At 59.5% G+C, this 16,669-nt stretch overlaps 4 protein-coding genes across 4 annotated transcripts; 2 read left to right on the forward strand and 2 right to left on the reverse strand.

Moving 5' to 3' along the window:
• Positions 1 to 61: 61 nt before the first annotated feature.
• On the reverse strand, positions 62 to 3,660 carry UV8b_05529 (uncharacterized protein; the record flags this gene model as incomplete). The annotated part of the gene is made up of 7 exons (XM_043143026.1): positions 62 to 575; positions 695 to 1,383; positions 1,467 to 1,765; positions 1,891 to 2,357; positions 2,718 to 2,839; positions 3,194 to 3,217; positions 3,586 to 3,660. 7 exons carry the CDS (start codon positions 3,658 to 3,660, stop codon positions 62 to 64), a joined length of 2,190 nt encoding a protein of 729 aa, XP_042998959.1.
• A 1,470-nt stretch (positions 3,661 to 5,130) lies between these two features.
• On the forward strand, positions 5,131 to 5,557 carry UV8b_05530 (uncharacterized protein; the record flags this gene model as incomplete). Its single annotated transcript, XM_043143027.1, has 2 exons — positions 5,131 to 5,407; positions 5,517 to 5,557. 2 exons carry the CDS (start codon positions 5,131 to 5,133, stop codon positions 5,555 to 5,557), a joined length of 318 nt encoding a protein of 105 aa, XP_042998960.1.
• A 458-nt stretch (positions 5,558 to 6,015) lies between these two features.
• On the forward strand, positions 6,016 to 10,104 carry UV8b_05531 (uncharacterized protein; the record flags this gene model as incomplete). Its single annotated transcript, XM_043143028.1, has 4 exons — positions 6,016 to 7,010; positions 7,086 to 8,239; positions 8,314 to 8,480; positions 8,542 to 10,104. 4 exons carry the CDS (start codon positions 6,016 to 6,018, stop codon positions 10,102 to 10,104), a joined length of 3,879 nt encoding a protein of 1,292 aa, XP_042998961.1.
• A 528-nt stretch (positions 10,105 to 10,632) lies between these two features.
• Positions 10,633 to 14,634, reverse strand: UV8b_05532 (uncharacterized protein; the record flags this gene model as incomplete). Its single annotated transcript, XM_043143029.1, has 1 exon — positions 10,633 to 14,634. The coding sequence occupies one exon, from the start codon at positions 14,632 to 14,634 to the stop codon at positions 10,633 to 10,635; it is 4,002 nt and encodes a 1,333-aa protein (XP_042998962.1).
• Positions 14,635 to 16,669: the final 2,035 nt, after the last annotated feature.

Below are 16,669 nucleotides of genomic sequence, written 5' to 3' on the forward strand. Positions count from 1 at the left end.
GTCTTTTTCTTTCTTTCTTTTTTTTTTTAAATACCCAAAAGCTCAGCAAGCGCTCAACAGACTACGTCATGGGTGTATGCTGTTGCTGCATCTGACATGGGCCGTTTTGCTGCGGCGGCTGCTGTTGGTGCTGCTGCATCCATCTATACGGATCTATTTGCGACAAATCTTCCTCCAACAATCCCATCATGTTGCGGTTTCCGGAGAACCAGTCCGCTAGTTGGGCTGCTTGTCCGGTGAGAGTGGGAGGACCGGTTGCGGCACTTGCGTTGGCCAAGCTCTGGTCCTCTGTGGGCATGAAGCCCAGCTGGCTGAGGTACATTTCGAACTCGTCTCCAATGGGGACCATGGCCTGGTCCTGTCGCTGCTGAGACTTGGCTTCCACATAGAGACCGGCCACGTCGCACATGACTTGGCAGAGACGATAGAGCTTCTCGATTGTTTCCGACGCCACCCTTGCCTCGTCGAGCGAGTGAACAAACTCTTGGAGCAGCTGCAGGTCGTCTAGGGAAGCTGTCTCGATGACATAGCAGAAGAGCACGAAGAAGGGCGCAAACGGTGTCAGGAGCAGGTTCCTAGGCAAAATCAAATTAGCAAAAAAAAAAAAAAGGGGGGGGGAAAAAGACAAAGAAAGAGAGAGAAGAAATCAGGTAGATGCATCTGCCACAGGCATGATGATGGCGAGTAACCGTACCAGTGAATATATATGGACCGAAAAAACCCCCCAATGGTGGAACGCTTGGTGCACTCCTGATGGACCTTCATCGCTTTCCTCGCCGTCTGCAAGCACTCATCGCAGAAACGAGTGACCGATCCCTCTGGCGCGGGAATCACGCGGTAGACCAGAGTCAACGTAACCTGGTACTGAACCTCGTCCCCGAGCAAGAACAAGTCTACCAGATCGGAGGAATTCACCGCCTTGAGATACTGATACGTCGAGGCGCGGCACTCGTCCGCCTCCACCTCGAACTCCCTACACGCGCTTGCCAGCGCTCGTGCCCGCTCGACAATCTCCGCCTGCGGACGTTTCAAGGCACTGGGGCTGTAGAGCTCCTCGTATATCCTGCTCTGCAAGTAGCTCATCTCGATCCAGAGCGTGGCCAGCGCCGAGGCCTCTGGGTGTCCCAGTCCGTCGAACTCGAATATCCGCGGGATGTCAATGTCGCACTCGTGAATGACGGGAGCGCGGCCGAGGCGGAGCCCGAGGCTCTTGTCGAGGGTGTATACGTGCCAGAAGAGTATTCGTTTCAGCCGGGCTGTTTCGGGGGGGTCCGATTCTGACGGTTCTGTGCGGTGGTAGCCGCCTGTTTGGCAGAGTTGGGCGGCCATGCAGGCCAGCTGCCAGGCTACTGACGGACGTGACACATCTACAGCGTACAGGGCCTAGAATAGGAGGATGCCTTTAATTACACGGGCTTAAAGGAAGAAGAAGAAGATGAAAGAGAGGAAACGGTTCTTGTACTCACGCCCAGCAGCAACGCCTGGACATTCTCCACCCTGGTCGCTAGGAACAGCTGCGTGTTGGCAAGGGCAGTTTCCAGATTGGCCTGGCTTTGTCGCATGTACGCGTGGTATTCGTCCCGTGCTGAGGGGTCTGTAGCAAGAGAACCTTGCTCCATGAAGAGATTGTAGAGCATGGCGTTGACGATGATGAAGGTGGCATCGGAAAACTCCTCGGTTGCAAAGTAGACTCTACGACACAGCCCGGTGAAGTCGGGCAGGCCTACGAGGGAACACATGATGGTGAACAATGTTGGGGGGGCGGCTGCAAAATTTTTTGGAAACCAAAAGGACAGAAAGAAAGAAGGACGGAAGGAAGAAAAAGCGGTTAACTTGGGAAGAACAACGTCTTTGGGTCTGGACTGGAAGAAAATGGCGTGGTACTGGTACCTTTGGCGTGCTTCAACAGGGTGACGACGGCCTGCATGGGAGGCATGGGAAGCTTGGAGATGCCGCCGGCGGGGACGGGCTGTTGGAGAGGGAACCGCGGACCGTGGCTTATCGACCGCCGCTTTTGCATCTCGACCAGCTGGCGGAGGTTGGTCAGGCCAGCGGCCATCTTGGGATTTACGTCGCGCAGCGATGCGCGGCTGACAGCGCTCTCCAGGAACTCGCTGGCAAACGCGGTATGGGCCACCAGGCCGGTGTCGCCGCCGTACGCGGATTCATCTTCGCTACTGGCGTAGTCGCATGTTGAGCCGGCCGTGGGAACGCTGCTGCTGCCGCCGGTGGGAGGCGTGGCGCCCAAGGCTGCAGGGTCGAGATGGAGCTGGACGGAAGCCGCCGGTGATGCTATGTTCTTGAGGAGCACCTCGATATTGCCAAGCCGGCTCTCGATCTGGTCAATCTTTCGCTCGCTAAGCATCAGGCAGGAGACGGGCTCCTTGTCAGTGGGGGTGGGGGTTTCACGATGCAGGGGCAAAGTCTTGCGGCTCTCTGGGGAATATGTATGTGTGTGGCGGTAGCTTCATATTCGCGGGGCCTTGGAACCGGAGTGATGCCTCGGGGAGGAATGTGAGGGGGGGTTCGGGGAATACATGGTGTCGGCGAGGGAAAGCGGGTGGTGCAGTTGTTGGTATCATGCGAAAGCAAGTGGGAAAAGGCGACAGGGGGGAATGCCCGTGCAAAGAAAAGCTTGACGCTTCCAACGGAGCAGGAGCAGGAGCAGTAGATTTGAGGGTTGCATGAGGCGTGGTTGGTCTAGAGGGAGGACTAACTATTGGGATGAGATGAGAACCCGTTGCCGAGGTTCTTTGGGCCGCTGCCCGGCGCCCGTGGATGTGCAAGTTCGTTTAGCCGTGCGACAGTTGGCACATGGCCAGTCTTTGTCACAGCGTATCTAGAGTATGCAAGGTTGAAGACGAGCCAAGCTGTCAGCCTCGTGGGATCGTGAATGGCGGAAAGGGGGGGAAGGGGGGTTGTTGATGAACGGAGCCGCAGCAAGTCCCCGCGCAACAGCGGGGGATTTATCAACCACGCACGGGCGACGGCAAGGGGGGAGGAGGGAGAAGAAGAGAAAAAGAAGAAGGGTCGCACAGCCCAGGGCGATGGCAACATGGCTTGCGCCTTGGCTTGACGGCTGTCGATGGCGGCTGATGGCGGTTGATGGCTGTTGCTGTACACCGTACCATTCAAAACCAAACCCCCAATGATCGGCCCCCCCTGGGCATGGACGTGGGAATATGACGCGCACCTTTCTTAATCGACATTGATCACACTTTATTTACAGTTTCAAGCACTACTAGTTAGCACAGTTCGACGCAAAAGTACGTTTGAGGCGAAGCAGGCTGGGGGCGGTTTACATGAACCAGCAACGACAAGGCACGCCTGGCCCAGGACGAGAAGGCATCATCATCACTGACGACGACGACGGCCGCGGCGCGTGGAGACGGCGCAAAAAGAAAGAAAGAAAGAAAAGAAAAAAAAAAAAAAAAAAGGCAGCGAGGGCAGGCAGGCAACGGAAGAGAGCGGCCTGGTGGTGGGTGACACAAAGATCATGCCGCCCTGCAGCAAGACAGCAGCAACCAGACGGGGAAGTTGTAAATCAACGTTGAAAGCAGCAGCAGCAAGCAAGCAGCAACTTACAGCTCTTCGGCCAGCGGCATCGTCGGCTGCCGCGGGCGCAACTCCCATGCTCAGGCCCTGGGCTCTGTTCTGCATGGCGCTGGCTCCCTTTGGAGATGGGACCTTGCTTGTGCGCAGGCTCAAACGACGGGCTGGAGCATGTACGGACGGTAATAACGGTCAAGTCGGGTGCAATATGGGCAAAGGTGGTAAAAGGTCCAGGTTCGGTGAAACGACCGGGCGAGGCGAGCCGGGGCAGAGGCAGACTTGGGGGCGGGACGGGGGGGCTGTCAATGAATGGTTCGACGGGCTGGTTCGACGGGCTGGTTCGACGGGCGACCGTAGACGCGGCTCTTTTTTGCCGAGCCCTGTCCTGCCTTGAGGGCCTATGCCCGACCGGTTTGCTGTTCAGCTTGGCTGAGGTTGCAGGTTGCATGCGAGTCGGAGGCAGAGCATGATACAGTACGGAGTAGCATCTGCAGGCCGTGAAGTGTGAATGGGGGTTTGAACCAGACTTTTGCAACCCGGCATGCAAATGAGGAAGCCAAATCAGGAAGCCAATCAGAGGCGCTGCCATTTGGAGTCGCTATTCCGCTTTCGCTGGCTACTTGCATGGCACGTGGTACTTGGCACTCCGAACTTGGCACTTCGCAGCAAAGCGAACGAGGTATCCCGTACTCCGTACCGAGTACAACGCTCTGGACCTTGGCGGACGGGGGTGGGGGCGGGAGGGGTTCGAGGCCAGGGCCGCTGACAGACGGCGATTCAGGGAAGGACATGGATGGAGCCTAGTCGCCGCCGCTCTTGTGCGTGCCTCTCTTGTGCCGCTCTAGTGCCGCTCTGCTGTACTCTGTATCTGCTGTATGTACTGATCCCGATGTCTGGCTCGGCCACGGAGACGCGTGCTTGTCGCGCGCAGGAAAACGCAGGGAAAAACGCAACCATTGACGTGCGGGTTTGGGCTGGGTACGTACCTGGGGTGGACCAACGGGTCCCCGGTTACGGAGCTAGTCCCACCCCCCCACACACTCTCACACACCCCCACTGGCGCCAATACAGGTACCTCGATAATAAGTGCTGACATTCCGTGGCAAAGGCCACCTTCCTTTCCTTGGCGCCTTTCCTTGGCGACAAGATAGAGATGGCCGCGCGAGTTGACTCGACGAAAAGACTTTGCTGGGCGAATAGACACGACGGGGTTTTGACAAGTCCCAACTTCCAAGGACGCAAAGCAGCCACGAGACCCACTCTTCTCGCCGAGGCGGGGATACTCTGCCAGCTAGCTTCAAGAGGCGGATTCCATCGTTTGGCGTCGCGACGGACGCCCAGACGGATTCCCCGTGGCTGTACTCCGTGCTCGGTAGATCAACGTAGCTCGGTTTTTCTGCATCGGCAGCCCGCGGCGACCGCTTTCGAAGCCCGTCGGAAGCGGCCTGGCCTGGTACTTAGTCTAACCCAAGGTACTCCGTACCCACATACGCGCTACCTGGGCCAAGCCCCACCTCGCCAACGGCCACCCCACCGATGGGGCGGGCTTGAGCACCGGATAATTGACATACGGTTTAGATGAATTCAATCTTCTTCACGCCTTGCACCAGCACGGCCTTCGCCTACACCTACGCCTACGCCTCCACCTCCACCTCCACCTCCACCTCCACTTCCATCTATACCTTTGAAGGTGGAGCACCTTCACCGGCGCACGCGACACCATGGACACTACAATATCAATATCCACACACAATGGTACCTGCTACCCATTGTCCTGGCGTGTACAAGCTTTACTCGATCCAGACGCGAGGCCGCTCGGCGCTCACCTTCCTCGCTCGACGGTCCTCGCTCGACGGTCCGCGCCAATTCGCCATTCGCAGAGCCTGCGCCAAGGGCAATCGCAATCCCGCATGCCGTTGCCACGCAGTCTTGGGCTCCACAATGTTAACACTGTCTACCCCTAGCCAAGCCGCCCATACCATGCCAAAACTTAATTGTCGGCTAGGCCCAGCCTCGCTCGTGCCAAGCGAGGTATCAATCATCAACATGACCCGGCGAGCCTGAAATCGACGCTAGGTTAATCTAAATGTCATCTCATCAAGCAAAAAACCCCCATCACCCAGACTACACGCAGTCGAGGCCAGAGTCGGAGCAGCAAGATTGAGGCACATCACTAGCGAGCGACCTCTCCTCCGTGACATCTCAGTCTTCACCAGACTCAACCCTGACGTTGTTGGCGCTTGCTCGACTCGTTCTTGTGGCCACCGATTGTTTCTTAACCGGATAGTATAATCGGATATTGCTCGGTGACGGTCCTGAGACGGTTTCAAGGCCAAAAGCATATAGCATCGGATGAGCTAATGACACAGATGCCTGGCGCCTTTCGAGCACCCTCCTCCACATCAGCTTCCAGTGAACTAGCTTCCTCAAACATAGCTCAAACATAGGCTCGCTGCAACTCTCATGGCCACTGATCAACACAGGGCATCCAGCACCGAGTCGTCGACTCTGGATGAGACCCACTCGTCCATCGCCAGCTCCTACGACAGCCCAGGTCAGCATGGTGACAACGGCGACGACAAGGGCCCCAGAGGCTCCAGCTTTGGATCCCTCCTTCGCGTCTTCCAGTACAATGACATGGTGGGATGGGCGTTGAATATCATTGCCTGTATGGCCATGCTCGGCGCTGGCGTTGCGTTCCCCTTGATGAACGTTGTATTCGGAAACTTCATCGACACCTTCAATGATTTTACCAATGGGAGCCTGTCGCCCGATGGGTACATGGAGCAGGTCAACCACTTTGCCTTGTATTTTGTCTACCTCTTCATCGGCAAGCTCTGCCTGACCTACGTCTGGACCGTCCTCATAAATATTACCGCAATCCGGACGACTAGGAACCTGCGAGTCGACTTCCTTCGCCAAACACTGCGTCAAGAAATCTCCTTTTTTGACAGCCCTTCGTCGTCCGTGTCCAGCCAAATCACCACCAACGTCAACCTGGTAAATAATGGCATATCCGAGAAGCTCGGCTTGATCATCCAGGCTCTATCCATGTTCGTCTCAGCCTTTATCGTGGCTTTCATCGTGCAGTGGAAGCTGACCCTCATTACCTTGGCCATCGTGCCCTTCAACGCTGTCATCACGCTTGGTTGCATCTACCTGGATGCAAAGTACGAGTACAAAATGTTCAACATTTACGCGGAATCGGGATCCCTGGCTGAAGAAGCCTTCTCCACCATTCGTACGGCGCATGCCTTCTCGGCCTTTGCGCAACTGACCATGCGCTTCGATGGGATTCTCGAGAGGGCTAGACGACTGGGCAAAAAGAAATCGCTAATCTATGCCATTCTCTTCCCAACCGAGTTCTTCAGCATCGTAGCAGGCTATGCGCTAGCCTTTTGGCAGGGTATGAGGATGTATTCGACTGGAGAAATTCAGAGTCCTGGTACTGTGGTGACGTCAGTCCCTCTGCTCATCTCATCGTGGACATTATTATCGAGGCGCCTGTACTAACAAGAGTTTTGCATTTGCAGTGTCATTTTCGCCGTGCTGGTGGCCTCACAAGCCCTTACCATGATTGCACCTCAAACCGTTGCCATATCCAAGGCCATGGCTGCTGCCCGCGATATGTTTTCCACCATCGACAGAAAGTCTGCCATCGACTCTCTCGCTGAAGAAGGCACTAAAATTACAGGTTTCAAAGGCGATATTAAACTGCGCGGTGTGCATTTCTCGTATCCCTCACGACCTAGTGTCCCAATTCTACATGGACTAGATCTCGATATCCCCTCAAACAGAACCACTGCGCTTGTCGGTGCCAGTGGTTCGGGGAAAAGCACGATATTCGGGCTCCTGGAGCGCTGGTACGCTTACTCTGGTGGCAGCATTACGCTGGACGGTCATAAAATCGAAAATGTCAACCTATCGTGGCTTAGGAGCAACCTCCGGCTGGTCCAGCAGGAGCCCACGCTTTTCAGCGGCACCATTTTCCAGAATGTCGTGGATGGCTTGACTGGTACCGAACAAGATGGCTTGCCGGACGAGCAAAAGGCCTTCCTCGTCACCGAGGCCTGCAAGGCTGCGTTTGCGCACGACTTTATCCAGGAGCTTCAAAACGGATACCAGACGAGGATTGGTGAGCGCGGAGCTTCACTATCAGGAGGCCAGAAGCAGCGCATTGTCATTGCCCGCAGCATCATCTCCAACCCCAAAGTGCTGCTACTAGACGAGGCGACGAGTGCTTTGGACCCAAACGCCGAGAAGGTGGTGCAAGCTGCCTTGAACAATGTTGCCAAGGGCCGCACCATGGTGGTCATTGCCCATAGGTTATCCACCATCAGAAATGCAGACAACATTGTGGTCATGGCCAAGGGAGAAACTGTAGAGACGGGTACACATTCGGAGCTGATCAGTATGGGAGGCGCTTACTCCAGGCTTGTCAAGGCTCAGGATTTGGGCAAGAAGTCTGGGGTGATCGAAGAGGATCCCGGCGAGGAGAAGGACGAGGTGTTTGCGGATTTGAATAAGACACTGACTCACGCGTCAAATTCCGGAACTGCCGCCGAGGAATTCACCTCAGGGGGCGTCAAGAAATACGGACTCGTGCAGGGGCTGTGCTTGATTATGAGAGAGCAACCAAGCCTGTGGTGGCCATCGTTTTCTGTATTCCTGACTTCTGTCTGCGGTGGTACGATGCCTTTGAGCCAAGCTCGCATCTACCTGGGATTACTGCTCATGCTAACCATGTTGTGTGCTCCGCAGGCATTACATATCCCATCTTGGCCATATTGTTTTCCAAGACCTTGGAGGCCTTTGAAACCATCGACGTATCAAAAGCCAACTTCTTCGCGCTCATGTTCCTTGTGGTTGCTCTCGGCAATCTCGTCTCATATGCTGTTTGTGGCTGGCTTACGAATAGCATTGCGCAGGTACGTCTCTCTCTCTATCTCTCTCTCTCATATTATGATCACTGCCTGATGCAATTTTCAGGCCGTCATGAAGCACTACCGTGGCGAGATATTCGACAACACTCTTCGACAAGACATGTCCTTTTTCGACAAGCCCGAGAACGCAACTGGTGCCCTGGTTGCGCGGTTGGCTTCAGAGCCGACCAGCTTGCAGGAACTCTTGTCTATAAATATTGCGCTTATTGCAGTGGCCATTATCAACCTCGTCTGCAGCTGTATCCTGGCCATAGCCTACGGATGGAAGCTAGGGCTAGTCTTGACTCTTGGCGCCCTGCCGTTTGTTGTAGGATCAGGCTACATCCGGATCAGACTCGAATCCAGATTTGAAGAGGACACTGTCGAGCGGTTCGCAAAGAGCAGCGCAATGGCTGCCGAGGCTGTAATGGGCATCCGGACTGTGGCATCTCTCGCGCTCGAGAAGGCTGTTATCGATCGCTATAGCGAAAAACTCCGAGGCATTACGCGGCATTCTATCCGCAGCTTAGGTTTCAAGATGTTCTTCTACTCGATAAGCCAGTCAACGTCCCTGCTCGCAATGGGCCTTGGATTCTGGTACGGCAGCAAGCTGGTTTCCACGGGGGAATACTCGTCTGGCCAGTTCTACATTGTCTTCCTAGCTGTCATATTCTCTGGCGAAGCAGCGGCCACGTTCTTCCAGTACTCGACTAGCATTACAAAAGCTGGCACGGCGATGAACTACATATTCCGGCTCCGACGCGATCGCATCTCCTTGGACGGCGAAGAGGACGACGGCGGAAATGACAATGCCAGGAACGCCGGCTTGGCTATTGTGTCTGATACGGAACCTCCGCAAGGCGAAAAGGCCAGCGGGAAAGGCTCGGAAATAGCCTTTGACAAGGTCTGCTTCTCTTACCCGCTGCGCCCGAAGCAAACGATCCTGCGGGGCGTGGACATGGCCATACAGGCCAGCAAAATGGTGGCGTTTGTCGGCGCCTCTGGGTGCGGGAAATCCACTATGATTAGCCTCCTGGAGCGCTTTTACGACCCTACGAGCGGACAACTGCGTTCCAACGGCCGGGACGTCCGAACAATCGACCGGCGCAAGTACCGGCGCGACATTGCCCTCGTCCAGCAAGAGCCGGTGCTATACCAGGGCTCTATCCGGGACAACGTCTCGCTGGGAATAGAAAGCGGCAACCCTAGCGAGGCGCAAATTATAGAAGCATGCCAGAGCGCCAACGTATGGGACTTTGTGTCGTCTCTGCCCGAGGGCCTCGACACGCCGTGCGGGAATCAGGGCCTGTCCTTATCGGGTGGTCAGAGGCAGCGAATCGCGATAGCCAGGGCGCTTATCCGCAAGCCAAGGCTGCTGCTGCTTGACGAGGCAACAAGTGCGCTGGACACCGAGTCCGAGAAGGTCGTCAAGGAGGCGCTGGATCGCGCCGCGGCGGGGAGGACGACTATCGCCGTGGCTCATAGGCTGAGCACGATTCGGGATGCCGACACGATTGTCGTGTTTGCAAGGGGGACTATTGTGGAGGCGGGGACGCACGACGAGCTGTTGACTCGCAAGGGGTTGTATTACGAGATGGTGTTGGGGCAGTCCTTGGATAGGGAGGCGTGATGGGCGCTGCGTCTAAGGCTGGGTTCTCGAACGACGGGCGTTGGGCCAAGCACCTCTGCTGCGGCGGATGGCATGAGCTCTTGCTAAACGATGCGAGTCAGCACGCCGCGCAGAAAGCCGATCCGGGGCCCTGGATCTCGATGGCGGCGGTTCGTAATGACTCACAAACTAGTCATTGAAGGAACCAAGGAAAGTCAAGTACCACCTCGCGGCGAAGGAGACGACACGAAGCACGACGCTTGCTATAAGCGTACAATGAAGTTGTTGACTTGGGATAGAAGTTCTATTCTATTTTGAAGATGTGGTGTGCACAATTCCATCGTCATCCCCGACAGGGAATTGAAATGCGCGTGAAAAAGCAAATGCAAATGACACCAACTGTACAATGTTCGCTAAATCCCGATCCAACTCCTCATAGTATACACGTCTTCCGAAAAAAAAAAACCGCCCAACTCTGCTTCCAGATGCAATCGCTAAAATCCAAAATCCAGTTCTGTCTAAACGCCCAGGACCCAAAACAGAAGTCGTCTACCCCTCGGAACACTCGTACCGGGTTTCCAGCAAACCCAGGTCCTTCTCTTCATCCCACGGCCGGATGGGATTCCCGCTCCACCGAGTTCCCGCCGGGAGGTGCTCGCCACGCATGACCAACGACGTCGGGGCGACAGTGGTGCCTGACCCGATGCTGGTGCCCGGGAGCGCAATGGCGTAGGGCCCGAGACAGGCTCCCTTCTCCAGGCGCACTCGGTCCAGGCGCATGAGCCGGTCGTGGAACAGGTGCGTCTGCAGCACGCACCCCCGGTTGACAGTAGCCCCGTCGTCGAGCTGGACGAGCTCGGCCTCGGGCAGCAGGTGGCTCTCCAACCACACGCCGCGGCCGATTTTGGCCCCCAGGGAGCGCATGAACAGGGCCAGCAGCGGCGTGCCGTAGCACATGCGGACGAGCCAGGGCATGGCGAGCGACTGCACAAAAGTGTCGGCGAGCTCGTTGCGCCAGACGAACGAGCTCCATAGCGGGTGCTGCTTGCCGGCTCGGACGACCGGCGTGAGCAGCCACTTGGCCGCGGTGGTGATTGCGCAGGCGGTCAGCCCTGCCGCCGAGAGCACCGCCACGCCGGACAGCAGCGTGTACACGGCTCCGTGGTGGATAAGGACGTACAGCATGGCGACGCCGACGAGGGTCGTCAGCAGCGAGGAGATGAGCAGCGGGCATAGCCTGCACGACTCGATGAGCGCGCGAGCCAGCACCAGCCGGACGGGCGGCTTGAAGGTGAGGGCTTCGTCGGCGAGGGCCTCGGCCTCCACGCGCCGGGGCAGCCGCATCGGGGGCCGGCCGAGCCACGAAGATCCGGGCTCCATCTTGCGGTCCTCCGCGGTGCCCAGGACGCCGATGAGCGCGCCGTCGGGAACGCGCACGCCGGGGTGGACAATGGCCGAGTTGCCTACAAAGGTCTTGGCGCCGACGGCCGAGGCGCCCAGCCGGACGCGCCCGGCGGACAGCTCAAGGGGCGACAGGAGCACGTCGTCTGCCAGGAAGGCGCCGTCGTCGACGTCGAGGAGGGACGGGATGGGCACGACGGTGGACGACTCGACGCAGCCGCCCACCCGGGCTCCCAGCAGGCGCAGCCAGGTCGGGGTGAGCAGGCTGGCGTAGATGGGGAACAGGGCCGTCCGGGCGTCCATGACGAGAAAGTGCGTCAGCCAGGCTGCCCAGGCGGCGGTGCCGTGCCACGAGTACACGCCGGGACGGATGGCCAGGCCGGCCAGCCGGACCAAGGCGACGACGACGGCGGCGTAGATCAAGGTGCTCAGCACGGTGCCCGGGAGCGTCGTCTTGAGCAGGCCGACGCAAAATTTGCGGTAGGTGGTGCGGTAGTCGCCGCCCAGGACCAGCACGAGCCCCCAGCTGGGCGCGACGAGGAGGAAAGGCAAGAAGTCCAGCAGCAGCAGCGACGCGGTGTACCGAGCGGCGGTCCAGAACGTCGCGCTGGTGCTCACCGCGTCGAACTTTTCGTCCTCAAAGGCAAAGTGGTCGCCGTCGCCGTCGCGGTCGTGGTTGTCGGTCTTGCCCGCCGTGCCCTGGACGCTGACGCCCGGCCGCACCGTGGCAAACGGTTCCACCACGGCGCCGGGGAGGAGGATGGACCGGGCGCCGACCCGGGCGCCGGGCCCGACGGTGACGGATCCGACGTGGAGCTCGTCGCCGTCGAGCCACCAGCCGGCTACATCGGCCTCGGGCTCCACGGCGCAGCTGGTCCCGAAGCTGCCCAGCCCCGTCACCGGCGGCAGGGAGTGCAGCTGCGCGTCCCGGCCGACCTGGCACCCTAGCAGCCGGGCGTAGTACCCGCACCACTGGGTGCCGGCAATGGCCGCGATGCGGCTCTGGGCGACGAACCGCTCCGCCGCCCACAGGCGGAGATGCAGGGACCCGCCGCGCTGGTACCGGCCCGGCTTGACGCCCGCGGTGAGGATCCGGGCGACGGCCGCGGCCACAACCAGCCGTCCGGGCGTGGTGTTCAGCGCCACCCAGCCGAGGACGACGAGCCACCACGGGAGAGGGTGCGCTCCGGCCCAGGCGACTCCGAACGAGCCCAGGGACGCCGAAGCGGCCGCCTTGTTCACCAACGCCAGGGCCGCGAGCCATCGGAGCGCCTCGTAGGCAAGCAGGGCGAGCAGGAAGGGCGCCTGGGCCAGCAGGATCCAGCGCGTGGTCGGGGCCACCGAGCGGGCGGTGACCTCCGTGCCGGAAAGCTGGTCGACGCGCGAGGCCATGGCCGCGAGGGTCGGGCACTCGTAGACGTCGGCCACGGAGAGGGTCGGGCACCGCCGGCGCAGCTGCGAGACGAGCTGCGCCGCGGCGAGGCTGGTGCCGCCGAGGTGGAAGAAGTTGGAGTCTGGCGAGGCGGCGGGCATGCCCAGCAGGCAGCGCCACTGGTCGGCCAGCCAGGCGGTCGTGCCGTCGACGGGGGAGGAGGCGTCGGCCGGCGCGGGCGGCGAGGGCGGCGGCGGCGTCGGCGGCGGCCAGGGAAGCGCCTTCCGGTCCACCTTGCCGGATGTCCGGATAGGCAGGTCGGCGACCGTGACCAGCATGGGCACCAGCGTGGCGGGGAGCACCTGGCGGAGGAGCGCGCGGTCCGCCGCGTCGTCGGCGCCGCTGCTTCTGTCGCGAACCACGTACCCAACGAGGAGCTGGGTCCCCATCTCGCTCCGTCGTATAGCGCTAGCCGCAGCGCTCACCCCGGGGAGGCTCATGAGCGCCGCGTCAATCTCGCCGAGCTCGACACGCCGCCCGCCTAGCTTAATCTGCTCGTCGTCGCGGCCGACAAAGACAAGCCCGTCCCTCTCTGCGCGGACCAGGTCGCCGCTTCTATAGGCCCTCTGACCGCTAAATACCCCGGCCGGGGCAAACTTGGCCATATCCTTCTCCTGGTCGAGGTACCGCGCCATGCCGACCCCGCCGATGACCAGCTCGCCGACCCGGCCCCATGGCACGGCAGCGCCGTCCGGCCCAACAACGGCCAATCGCCAGCCAGCCAAGGGCAGTCCGATGCGCACCAGCTCGCCAGCCAAGAGCGGGGCGGCGCAAGACACCACGGTGGCCTCGGTAGGGCCGTAGGTATTCCAGACGGGCCCGTTGACGGCGCGGCTCAGACGGGCCGCCAGCTCGGGCGGGCACGCCTCGCCGCCAAGGATAAGAAGGTCGAGCGAGCGCAGCGCTTCCGCCGGCCACAGCGCGGCCAGGGTGGGCACCGTGGACACGACGGATATACGCTGCCTGACGAGGAACTGGCCCAGGTCCGCGCCGGCTTTTACCAGGGATCGGGGCGTGGGCACCAGGCACGCGCCGTAGCGCCAGGCGAGCCACATTTCCTCGCACGAGGCATCAAACGCGACCGACAGCCCGGCTAGGACGCGGTCCCCAGGCCCTAGGGGTTTCCCGTTGAAGAACAGCTTGGCTTCGGCGTCGACAAAGGCCGCCGCGCTGCGGTGGCTCACGGCCACGCCCTTGGGCTTTCCCGTCGAGCCCGACGTGAAGATGATCCAGGCGTCGTCCTCGAGCGTCGGGGTAGTATCCTGCGTGATGGGTGCGGGCCGTGCTTGCCTTTGGCAAAGGGCGTAGTCGTCGGTGAGGACGGCGCAGACCCCGGCCTCGGTCCACACCAGATCGGCCCGCTCGTCCGGGTCGTCCACATCGACAGGGACGTAGGCAGCGCCGGCGGCCAGGACGGCGAGGATGCTGACGTAGAGCTCGAGCGAGCCCGACGTGACCCGGATGCCGATGCGGTCGCCCCGTCCGACGCCGTTGGCTCGCAGGTTACATGACAGGACGGCAATCTGCCGGGCCAGCTGGTCGTAGCTGAGGGACTGCGTGCCATTGTCAATGGCAGGCGCGGTAGGATGAGCCAGGGCTGACGCGTTAAAAATGTCGACGAGAGTGCGAGGCGCGGCGGGCGGCTCGAAGGCATATATTGCCAGTTCGGGATGCGCACCCGCCGGCTGACCGGGGTGCGTCTGTTGAGGCACGCTCATGGCTGGGCTGTGGGGAGGAAGGGGAGAGAGGGAGAGGGAGGGATTTTAGGCCCGTCTGGGAAACGCGGAGGAGCGTGTAGCACTCGGCCGGCGAGCGTACAGACAACGTCGGGCAGGTTTCATGAAACAGTCATGTGGGATCTGAATCGGACTGGTGGTCTGCGGGGAACGAATGTCTGGGCTTTTGAGTATTTTCTTTTGCAACGGATCGTGGTGCCGGCTGCCTAAGAATTATTATACTTTGACGGCTAAAGGGTAAAAGTCCTTTGCCTAGTTTTACTAATGCATTACCTCGGGAGGAAGAGGAGGTCCACCCCGAAACCATGTTCACCATGGCCTGGACGCTGGACTAGCCCAGCTATAGTACTAAGTAATGGGTAGCTCCTAGCCGTGAGGAAAGCTCCGGGCAAGCCTAGAATGGGAATAGGCCAGAATATACGTGCCACTTGGTCGGACAGCACGCCAGGCTCGGAAGCCCGAGCCGGCAGCCAGTGATGGACGCCACTGGACGGCGGCGCGCAGCCTCCGCTGGGTCTGGATCTGCAGTCCGGGGCTGCTGGGCCACGCGCGCGCCATGTGGCGCTGCAGCATAGTCAGCTTTTCCCACGACGATGGGTGGTTAGTGCCGAGCTGAAACACAGATCGGGATGTTGCGCGATGCCCCCTGAGCGGAGTCACCGGGTGAGGTGTGTGCATGTCCACCCCTGTTGGGGGGGGGGGTTGGGGGTCCGATGGCGCTTCTTTTGCCTGATGCGTATGGCAATACGGAGTACGTGGTGCTTATTGCCGGCAATAGAGACTGGAGACATGGGGACCTAAGAGCGCAGATTTACCCCAGCTTTATGGGGCACGAGCAGGGGTCTGGCTAAAAGGAAAAGAAAAACAAAATAAACGAAGTAAAATAACGTCAGATAGTAAATAAAAAATACAAACATAAATATAAACAAGAAGAAAAGAAGAGAGGAAGGATACACCGCAAGGACCTGGCATGCCAGCCGGATTTAGTGTCCTCGTTGCGTCTTGGAGAAGCAACTGCACAATCCGATGCCCCGACATGCGACGACGACTCGTGTCCGTGTCCCGATCCCGCCGCGGCCTGGCACGGCCAACGTGGCTACTTGCTCCTGACTTGTTCAACGGATACGGCGGCACTGGAGAAGCCCGTTTAGCTCGGCGGATCCTAACCCCGCCCTTTTTTTTCGCCAGCCGACCAGTCAGCTGCGCCGGATAGGTGGCGAGCAGTTCGGGACGCGCGGATTGGTCGCCCAGACCGGGGGCCCCGCTGTTCTAGGCCGCATAGGTGGGGCATTCCCGGCTCTCGGCACCGGCAAGGCCAGCCGAGCTAACGAGACACCGTGTCACAGAGGTCATCGAGTAAAGTCGCGGCTGTTGTAGCCCCGCCGCTTGTGCAGCTAGCTTGCTCGTGTACCCGTTGCACGATAACGACGGATCGAGATGAGCTGAGCCCTGCCAAGCCTGCAAGCGCGGCAGTCTGCCACATGGGAGTTCGGGCATTCGAGAAACCCTCGTCGCCTGATCCTGATGGCGCGCCATGCATTTGGCCGCAAGCGGCGCGAAAAGCGTCGGAGCACGGGGCTAGCTCGACGGTGCGGGGTGGATAGAGTCTGGAAGAGGCCCCCAGGTGCTTGCAGCGGCATTAACAGCCGCCGCGAAATGCATGCCCCGAGCGGCATTAAACCACCGCGGCGCGAGTGTCCCGACACGGGCAGGCGAGGAGCCGCACCGCTTTGTATCCAATTATGCCTGCAATGTATGTGTGAAACGGAGCAGCTCAATGATACTAGGAAAGGAAGATGATGAATCATAGCTTTCTAGAAGAGAGGACAAATGACTATCTATACTTCAGGCGCTGTGCCTTCATAGGGTCGGCTAGCAAACAGCCCGGCTAGTCAGGCAGAGCACAACAAAGGGCCCAAAGGCTGCTCAAGCAGAGCATCAAACAGAGGTAGTCTATGAAGATAGCCCCCAACAGAATGACAAGCCGAGCATGGGAAGCAGCAAGCCGTCGGGCCTG

Source organism: Ustilaginoidea virens, chromosome 4 (assembly GCF_000687475.1).
Source record: "Ustilaginoidea virens chromosome 4, complete sequence".
NCBI lineage: Eukaryota > Fungi > Ascomycota > Sordariomycetes > Hypocreales > Clavicipitaceae > Ustilaginoidea > Ustilaginoidea virens.